Source organism: Palaemon carinicauda, chromosome 16 (genome assembly GCF_036898095.1).
Source record: "Palaemon carinicauda isolate YSFRI2023 chromosome 16, ASM3689809v2, whole genome shotgun sequence".
In the NCBI taxonomy this organism is placed as follows: Eukaryota; Metazoa; Arthropoda; class Malacostraca; order Decapoda; family Palaemonidae; genus Palaemon; species Palaemon carinicauda.
Window position 1 is genome coordinate 135463188 of NC_090740.1, and position 10653 is coordinate 135473840.

Genomic DNA, 10653 nt, shown 5'->3' on the forward strand with positions numbered 1-10653 from the left:
ATGCTGAACCTTAATACTATAATGAATGGGAAATAGATGCTGAACCTTAATACTATAATGAATGGGAAATAGATGCTGAACCTTATTACTGCAATGAATGGGAAATAGATGCTGAACCTTATTACTGCAATGAATGGGAAATAGATGCTGAACCTTAATACTATAATGAATGGGAAATAGATGCTGAACCTTATTACTGCAATGAATGGGAAATAGATGCTGAACCTTATTACTGCAATGAATGGGAAATAGATGCTGAACCTTAATACTATAATGAATGGGAAATAGATGCTGAACCTTATTACTATAATAAAAGGGAAATAGATGCTGAACCTTATTGCTAAAATGAGTGGGAAATAGATGCTGAACCTTATTACTATAATGAATGGGAAATAGATGCTGAACCTTAATACTATAATGAATGGGAAATAGATGCTGAACCTTATTACTATAATAAAAGGGAAATAGATGCTGAACCTTATTGCTAAAATGAGTGGGAAATAGATGCTGAACCTTATTACTATAATGAATGGGAAATAGATGCTGAACCTTATTACTATAATAAAAGGGAAATAGATGCTGAACCTTATTGCTAAAATGAGTGGGAAATAGATGCTGAACCTTATTACTGCAATGAATGGGAAATAGATGCTGAACCTTATTACTATAATGAATGGGAAATAGATGCTGAACCTTATTACTATAATGAATGGGAAATAGATGCTGAACCTTAATACTATAATGAATGGGAAATAGATGCTGAACCTTATTACTATAATAAAAGGGAAATAGATGCTGAACCTTATTGCTAAAATGAGTGGGAAATAGATGCTGAACCTTATTACTATAATGAATGGAAAATAGATGCTGAACCTTATTACTATAATAAAAGGGAAATAGATGCTGAACCTTATTACTATAATAAAAGGGAAATAGATGCTGAACCTTATTGCTAAAATGAGTGGGAAATAGATGCTGAACCTTAATACTATAATGAATGGGAAATAGATGCTGAACCTTATTACTATAATGAATGGGAAATAGAGGCTGAACCTTATTACTGTAATGAATGGGAAATAGATGCTGAACCTTGATACTATAATGAATGGGAAATAGATGCTGAACCTTATTACTGCAATGAATGGGAAATAGATGCTGAACCTTATTACTGCAATGAATGGGAAATAGATGCTGAACCTTAATACTATAATGAATGGGAAATAGATGCTGAACCTTATTACTGCAATGAATGGGAAATAGATGCTGAACCTTATTACTGCAATGAATGGGAAATAGATGCTGAACCTTAATACTATAATGAATGGGAAATAGATGCTGAACCTTATTACTATAATAAAAGGGAAATAGATGCTGAACCTTATTGCTAAAATGAGTGGGAAATAGATGCTGAACCTTATTACTATAATGAATGGGAAATAGATGCTGAACCTTAATACTATAATGAATGGGAAATAGATGCTGAACCTTATTACTATAATAAAAGGGAAATAGATGCTGAACCTTATTGCTAAAATGAGTGGGAAATAGATGCTGAACCTTAATACTATAATGAATGGGAAATAGATGCTGAACCTTATTACTATAATAAAAGGGAAATAGATGCTGAACCTTATTACTGTAAAGAATGGGAAATAGATGTTGAAGGTTATTTTGATATTTAAAAAAGATGTATTATGCGATGAAACCAAAGTTAGCACAAGTTTTCTTAATAGCTTTCAAAACTTAAGTCTATAGCTATTTTCTTTTTTCTCATTTGCTAAATTTTAGTTTTATATTATATGTACTAATGATTAGAGGGTTTCATATTTCAATGCAATTATAATGGTGAACCAATGGTTCATATGAGATTTTTAAAAGATCATACTATATGTAATTCTCTAATATATGAACAGGAAGAATGAGCATTACAGGATCTCCTTGACTCTCATATTGTTTATCACTTGTGAAATAAATTGCTTCTCCATTTAAGAATGAATCTTGCTCGTTAAGTCGTTTTCTATGCTAGAATGAATCTTGCTTGTTAAGTCGTTTTCTATACTAGAATGAATCTTGCTCGTTAAGTCGTTTTCTATGCTAGAATGAATCTTGCTTGTTAAGTCGTTTTCTATGCTAGAATGAATCTTGCTCGTTAAGTCGTTTTCTATGCTAGAATGAATCTTGCTTGTTAAGTCGTTTTCTATGCTAGAATGAATCTTGCTCGTTAAGTCGTTTTCTATGCTAGAAAGAATCTTGCTTGTTAAGTCGTTTTCTATGCTAGAATGAATCTTGCTCGTTAAGTCGTTTTCTATGCTAGAATGAATCTTGCTTGTTAAGTCGTTTTCTATGCTAGAATGAATCTTGCTCATTACGTCGTTTTCTATGCGAGAATGAATCTTGCTTGTTAGGTCGTTTTCTATACGAGGATGATTCTTGCTTGTTAAATCGTTTTCTATACGAGAATGAATCTTGCTCGTTAAGTTGTTTTCTATACGAAAATAAATCTTCCTCGTTAAGTCGTTTTCTATGCGAGAATGAATCTTGCTTGTTAAGTCGTTTTCTATATGAAAAGGAATGTTGCTCGTTCAGTCGTTTTCTATGCGAGAATGAATCTTGCTTGTTAAGTTGTTTTCTATACGAAAATGAATCTTGCTCCTTAAGTCGTTTACTATACGAAAATGAATCTTGCTCGTTAAGTCGTTTTCTATGTGAGAATGAATCTTGCTTGTTAAGTCGTTTTTTATTCGAAAATAAATCTTGCTCGTTATGTCGTTTTCTATGCGAGAATGAATCTTGCTCGTTAAGTCGTCGTGCAAGAATTTGAGGCATTTGGATAATGAAAGGAATTTTATTGTCTCTAGTATCAGCGACTTTCCACTGGTGTTATTATTATTATTATTATTATTATTATTATTATTATTATTAAAGAATAATTTGTCGGTTGATCTTAGTGTTGTCAGATGTGTGAGGAAAGAAGAGAATGTGTAAAGCGTATGCCAGACTATTCGGTGTATGTGTAGGCAATTGAGAAATGAGCCGTAACCAGAGAGGGATCCAATTTCTGTAGCGGTGTTATCTCAACGGGTGGCTCTTATCTATGGATTGTAGAGTTATGGACTGAAAGATTACATTGAAAAATACTACAATGCTATAGTTTTAAAAATGCATTTCTACGTTTATAACACCACTGACAATTTTTTGATTTTGCAAAACTATTTCAGTGCTTTTTTGATACTCTGATCGAAGAAATTATAGCTTTTAGTAGTTGCCGTAGCTCAAGTAGGTAGCAGTAATCGAGATACGACATCTCTCTCTCTCTCTCTCTCTCTCTCTCTCTCTCTCTCTCTCTCTCTCTCTCTCTCTCTCTCTCATGTGCTAAAGGTAAGTGGTTTTCTGATACTCTGATCGAAGAAATTATAGGTTTTAGTAGTTGCCGTAGTTCAAGTAGGTAGCAGTAATCGAGATACGACATCTCTCTCTCTCTCTCTCTCTCTCTCTCTCTCTCTCTCTCTCTCTCTCTCTCTCTCTCTCATGTGCTAAAGGTAAGTGGTTTTCTGATACTCTGATCGAAGAAATTATAGCTTTTAGTAGTTGTCGTAGTATAAGTAGATAGCAGTTTTCGAGATACGACATCTCTCTCTCTCTCTCTCTCTCTCTCTCTCTCTCTCCCTCTCATGCTAAAGGTAAGTTCAGCCTTGTCCATCAAGCTTCCCTGACAGTTTCCCGTCGACACTTCTCCTGGAGTTCAGACTCTAATATAATAATCTTTCGAGTCCTTCAGGAATAATTGACGTATAAGACGTCTCTCAAGTGCTGCAGATCGTCACAATTTACTGTTCCGTTATGTGAACTCCTGCAAGGAGTTCGAACTCTCAAGAAATATGGTTTGATTTAATCCAGGTTTGAATGATTTGCTTCGTATTTATTTGTTTATGTCAAGGGAACCTGTTACGTGCAAAAATACGGCTTTGTATGATTTCTCACATTGTTATTTGCAAGGATTTCGTACTCGGAGGATTTGCGTTTTTTCGTTTTTTTTTATGGAGTGAATAGAGCTCGTATTATTTATTTTGTTGATTAATGAATAGCAGATCTAAAGCTTTTAGATTATTTTTATTCGTGCAAAATTTTGAAATAAATCCATGTAAAATTCCTCTATCTGCAAGAGATATAAAAGTTTTTATCTTCATTTGATTTTGCCTGAAAATATTTATGGATATATTTTGAGCTTTATTTTAATTTGAATATTTCTTCGACTAGGGTATTTTGACAAGTAATTTTTATTTGCTTTATCCATGAAGGTAAATATAAAATGTTGTAATCATCCAGTACCAATAAGAGCTACGATTCCTTCATGTCTATCCTGGTCCGTTGGAAAAGGCGGGCATAAAATATTGAAACAAATGAACGTCGTTTCTCACTCGGAATTACGAAACTATTGGCAATTCAGATTACACGTGAAATTATATTAACAATGTTTATTTGTGAGTGTGTTTTTTGAGTCTAGAAAAACTTATAAATCTGAGATATTGCAGATCGTATTTTTGCTTTCATAATTCCCTATTCAAGTGGAAAGTCGAATTTTCCCTGATAAAACGTTTGTATGATATTAAAATTGAAAAGAAAACTGAGATAATTTTCTTTTTTTTCGGTTGTGTTTCGTGTACAATGATGCTTTTCCTTCTCTTGCTTTAGGGTACGCTCAGGTACACTATTCTATCTCATTTCTCTTCCTCTTGTTTTGTCAAAGTTTTCATAGTTTATATAGGAAATATTTATTTAAATGTTACTATTCTTAAAATGTTTCATTTTTCCTCACTGGGCTATTTTCCCTGTTGGGGCCCTTGGGCTTATAGCATCCTGCTTTTCCAACTAGGGTTGTAGCCTAGCAAATAATAATAATAATAGAGAAACGTTGTTGTTTTCATATGGTAGCATTTCATGAATAAATAAATTTGTCATCAAATTGATAATTATATGTTTCTTATGAAAACTAGGGGAATAAATTAAACGCTGAATAAGTGGAGAAAAAATTAAATTAATAAGTAGATTAATAAATTTACTGGATACTAGCAAGAAGTGAAGAAATTCTCCTTTTTTTCAGTGATTAGTCCTGACATAAATTTACTGACGTAGAGATTCTTTATATTTTCTTTGAATATCCTGAAACAGCATTTGCTAACAACTATAAAATCAACAAATATGAATTGTGTGAATTCACAATTTCAGGATCACGATTATAGAAATGAAATTAATAAGTGTATACCCAGACCATTTTTTATTCCTTAGTAATAATGATACCTTATGGTTTATAGATCACAATAAATTAAATCCTTATTTTTCAGTGTTGAAATCATATTTTTGAGGGGTTTAGTGTTGGTAACTTCTCAAAAAAGTTCACAACTCCTTCATCAACGATAAATCTAAAGAAGAAGTTAGTAATCTCTTTTAGATGTAAATATTACTGTGAAGTGGGTTTTAGTGTAGGGATGGCTATAGCCAGCCGGATTGAGCTAATTATAAGTTATAAATAAGTAATTATAAATATTCTGTGTATTTTTATGTGGTTAGGATCGAGCGTTATGATAACCCAACAATGCTCACTGTACATGTTTAAATTTATTTTCATGAAAGTGGCAATAACTCTAGGTTTTCAAAGTGAAAGTCGAAAAACTCCATGAAGTTTTGTAAAGGAACTTGAGATTAAAAAATCTGATCACTACGAGAAATATGTAGAACAAAGTTATGATTCCGGCTTAATAATACCGTATGAAAAGAGTTGATTTACTGTATCAGGCAAGTTTTCTTATTAAGAAATGACTGATTATAGATGAACTTTTTCATTAAGATAACGAATATTTTGAACATTTAATTTGTCCAATTGATGTAAACAATTAGAAATAAATTATCGATTTGGAAGAAAATTCCTAAAACAATTCTTTGCTTGGTCTAAATGTTGCTAGATTTACAAATAGCTTAGTTTGATCAAAGTTTAAAATTATTATCCAATAAGCCAATAACTATTATTTACGTGTATGAATACTACCTTTGGATATACTGTACTTACAGTTTTTATTGTTTCTGTAGCAAAATTGTGAAAGCTGAATGATCGCTGAGCAGAAATACCATATTTGTTTTATGATACATAAATTTATGATAGATATTAAATTGTTTGAGATTATATCCAGACATTTTTGTAGTGACTTAGTTCTTATTTCATTTGTTCAATTTTTTAAAACTTATTCAAGAAGGTGGAGAGAAGGTAATTGTAGAATATAACGGGTTTTTATATATAAATCCAGATATTCTGTAAAATTTTAATTTGTGTTCAATAACAATGAATGGTATAAAACAGTTTCCGTTAATCTCATCAACCAGATTGAGTTCTTAGTTATTACTGATAGTTATCTATAACCAATTTAAGTTATTTCCCTTTTGTAATGGTGTTTGCTTTTACTGGCTGCGGTAATAAAGTATTTGTGTTATCAAAATTTACGATTTTATATATTTGATTTGGTTTCAAAAAATTGTAGATTGACATGACGATAATGGAGTTTTAAAACTGAAGTGTAATCCGAGTCGCTACCATTTCCATGGCAACGAATTTTAGTGAAAACTATTAGTTTGTTTGACTTATAGATGAGAGTTTATTGACCAAGCAATTAGCAGTGCCTGGAATTGTAGGCGATATTGGTTTTGTTTGTGCATGTGGGGATCATTGTCGAAACAGGATTCGTTGATATCGTTTGGGAACTTGACTCATCCACTTAACTTTGCCATCACATTTCAAAGCAGCCTGAATTTAAAATGAGAAAATTGGCATTCCACTCTAATGATTATCTCCATGATATCTCCTTTGTGTCTACAATGGAATATCTTCCCTTTTATGTTTTCTAACAACATGCTCTTTTCGGACTCTATGCGTTATGTTAATTAAAACTATCTTCAGTTGCTTTTACCATGAATTTTTCATTTTCTTATCCAACCTCATTATCTCTTGGGATTCATAAAGAGTTCATTAAAGTTATCTTCCGCTTGCATCATACTATATATGAGGGGGTGGGTGATTTCTATTTCTATTCAAAAGGGTTATGGTTTTCTATTGGAAAGGTCCCTGCGTATGATTGGCCTTGATTTTAGTGCTGCCTTTGACCGTGTTAATCATGAGGCCCTTGTTTACAAACTCAAACAGTTAGGAGTGGGTGGGTCATTTCTTAGCATTATTATTGATTTTTTAAGTGATAGATCTCAAAGAGTTGTTGTTGATGGACACCAAAGTGAGTATAGGAATGCGATATCTGGTGTTCCACAGGGTAGTGTTCTTGTCCCATTACTGTTCATACTATATACACATGACATGTAGTTTGTCCTAGAAAACAAGCTTGTTGCATATGCAGATGATGCTACTTTTTTTGCATCAATTCCATCCCCTGAATGTAGATCTGGGGTTGGTGAATCCCTTAATAGAGATCTAGTTAGATTAGTGCATGGTGCAAATTATGGGGTATAAAGTTGAATCCTAACAAAACTCAAAGTACGATTGTAAGTAGGTCAAGGACAGTGCCTCCTCAACATCCGGATCTCAGTATTGATAATGTTTCTTTAAATTTGTATGACTCTTTTAAAATTTTAGGTGTGATTCTCGACAGTATATTTACTCTTGAGAAACACATTAGGTCTGTGTCTTCTTACGTTGCACAAAAAATTGGCTTATTGAGAAAGTCTTTCAAGATGTTCGGTGATCAATCTATTCTGATGAAGTGTTTTAATTCTTTCATTCCACCTTGTTTTGAGTATTATTCTCCTGTCTGTTCTTCAGCTGCTTATTCTCATCTTAATTTGTTGGACAGAAACTTACGGTCTATTAAATTTTTTTATTCTTGATCTAGATATTAATCGTTAGTTCATTATGCATCTTGCATTAGATTTTTCATAATTCTGACCATCCTTTACATCCCTGTTGTAGCCCATGAGCTTATAGCATCTTGCTTTTCCAACAAGGGTTGTAGCTTGGCTAGTAATAATAATAATAATAATAATAATAATAATAATAGCCATTAGTTGGACTTGAGAAACGTTGAATCTCGATAGTATTTACTAGTGTCTGCAACCTCACCATCCTTGGGGGAAGTCTCTAAGATCTACCTGCCGAGTTATCAGCCGTCACAGCCGGGCACTCCCTGGTCGTATCTTGGTGGAGAGGGTCCTTAGCCGCTGATCATATCTATATTTGGTCAGTCTAGTCTATGGCATTATCAATGCCTCTGCCATTCTTGAGTGAATTTTAACTGTCAGAAAATAAGGAAATGATCGTTCCCTTTAGCTTGCTTGCTTGCTTTAAGATTGCCTTGCTTGAAAGCAAGCAAGCAAGCTAAAGGTTATTGGATACCTGCGAGCGTCCATCGTCTAGTGATAATTCTGTCCGTCCTCTGGCAATGTTTTCGTCATTATCGTTATTGTTTTCGTATCGGAAACCGTAATGAGGAATTGACTGGGATATTAATGAGATTCGGATGGGATGTCGAATTTGTGAAATGGCCCGAGTGCGGTTTCTGGAATGTGCCTGGGTGTAGCTGCTACTTCACAGGACATTATCTGGAGAGCCTTTGCATTCTGGCTTGTCTTTAATATTTATGCGTCAATTTTGAATTCTTAGTTTTATACTTAATATTTTACGGAATTTATTCTTCTTCATTGGATAGAAATTTATATTCATCAAATAATCATTATATGTCAACTAACACCAAAATTCACCTGTTTTTAGTACGCAATTATATTCTGAACTCCTGTCAATTTGAATATCGTATCAAGCTATCAGAATAAGAAAAACATGATATATGCTTGTTATTAGAAGGTATATCATAAATGGCGTATATGAATACATATGAAAAAAAAACACGTTTAAATGTGCAAAATTATCATTAATCATAGCCAAGTACATACTTAACAACAAGCTACCATGGTAGAGATGGGTTGAATTCGATTCTAAGTACAAAGAGAAAAAAAAAACCTGTATTCGATAGGTATAAGTTTGGGAAAATTGTCATCAACTTTTATCTCCCTTTGTGGTTGAGTTCCTAAGTCAATGGAACCTCAGTTTCTTTGGTATGGGTTCGATTCCCTGGCCGACCAGAAACTATTATCTTTGAATTGATTCCCCCTTGGGTCTATGATCACGAGGTAGAGAGAATCCAGATAGTAGGGGGTGTATAATATATTGATTTTATATCCATCTATATATATATATATATATATATATATATATATATATATATATATATATATATATATATATATATATATATATATACCAGATCATCTTATCCAATCAGTTAGTGTCAGAAATATGTTGCGATTCAAGTACGCATATCTATTTTTCTATGAACACATATTTATATATATGTGTATATATATATATATATATATATATATATATATATATATATATGTATATATATATATATATATATATATATATATATATATATATATTTATATATACATATTTATATATATGTATATATATATAAATTATATATATATATAAATACATATATATATATATATATATATATATATAAATATATAAATATATATAAATATATATATATATATATAAATATATATATATATATATATATATTTATATATATATATATATTTATATATATATATATATTTATATATATATATATATATATATATATATATATATATATATATATATATATATATATAAGTATTTGTGTACATAAACACTCGTGTACAGTAACAGCATGAATTCAAATATATCAAAAAGCAGTATAGCCATAATAGAAATCACCTGCATTTTTATTCACGTTGCTTGGTAACCCTTTGCAATATCTGATTTTTTATGGGTTGAATGTAAGTTTTTTTGCGTAATTAATTGGAATATGTCGTTCAGGTTTTCATGCAACCATTACAATGCAAAATTTGGATGAATTGATTGATTTTTCATCAAAATGTTCCTATTACCTTTGCTTTGTCTTTCTGTAAAACAATAAAGAATAATATGAAGAGTTGCATCGTTACAATAGTGGTCTATATTGTTGTGTCCTTTGTGAAAACTTCTATTGTAGTAAGTATTGTTGCTAGTCATATTGTACATCTTGTTTTTTTCAAACATTGTTATTTGAGGGTTGATGTACCATGCACTTGTTTTTAACCATGAGAGGAAGTGGTATTATTAAAGTTCTAGCCTTTGAAGTTTTTTTTATGTATGTTTTTTATTTAATGTATATTATACACATGCCATCGCAAGGTATAGCGGTATCAGTTTCAGAAATTTCCTTTTTGATTTTGTTGCTTTTCATTTCAGTTATATCTTAAGTTTTATTATTATTTGACATTGAGCCAAACGTAATTTTGCAACATTTAAATGTATCGACTTAAAAACATTGAACAAAATCAGTACTTTTCCTTGTATGGACATAACCTTACACACCTTGGTCACTTATTCATAAATGACAATTTCCTATTTTACAACCCCAGCATTTACTTTCACATACATTTTCCGACTTGCATCAGCATTTAAAGTTAAATGTTATTTGTAATAAACTAGTCTATTTTTTTGTACTCCAAGCTCAAAATTTATTTTATTAGACATAGAAATGCTGCTTCACCTCTACTAATCTC

At 31.6% G+C, this 10653-nt stretch overlaps 1 protein-coding gene across 1 annotated transcript; it reads right to left on the reverse strand.

Moving 5' to 3' along the window:
• Window positions 1–1985: 1985 nt before the first annotated feature.
• LOC137655585 (uncharacterized) lies at window positions 1986–2366 on the reverse strand. Its single transcript, XM_068389484.1, has one exon. It carries the CDS (start codon window positions 2364–2366, stop codon window positions 1986–1988), a length of 381 nt encoding a protein of 126 aa, XP_068245585.1.
• Window positions 2367–10653: the final 8287 nt, after the last annotated feature.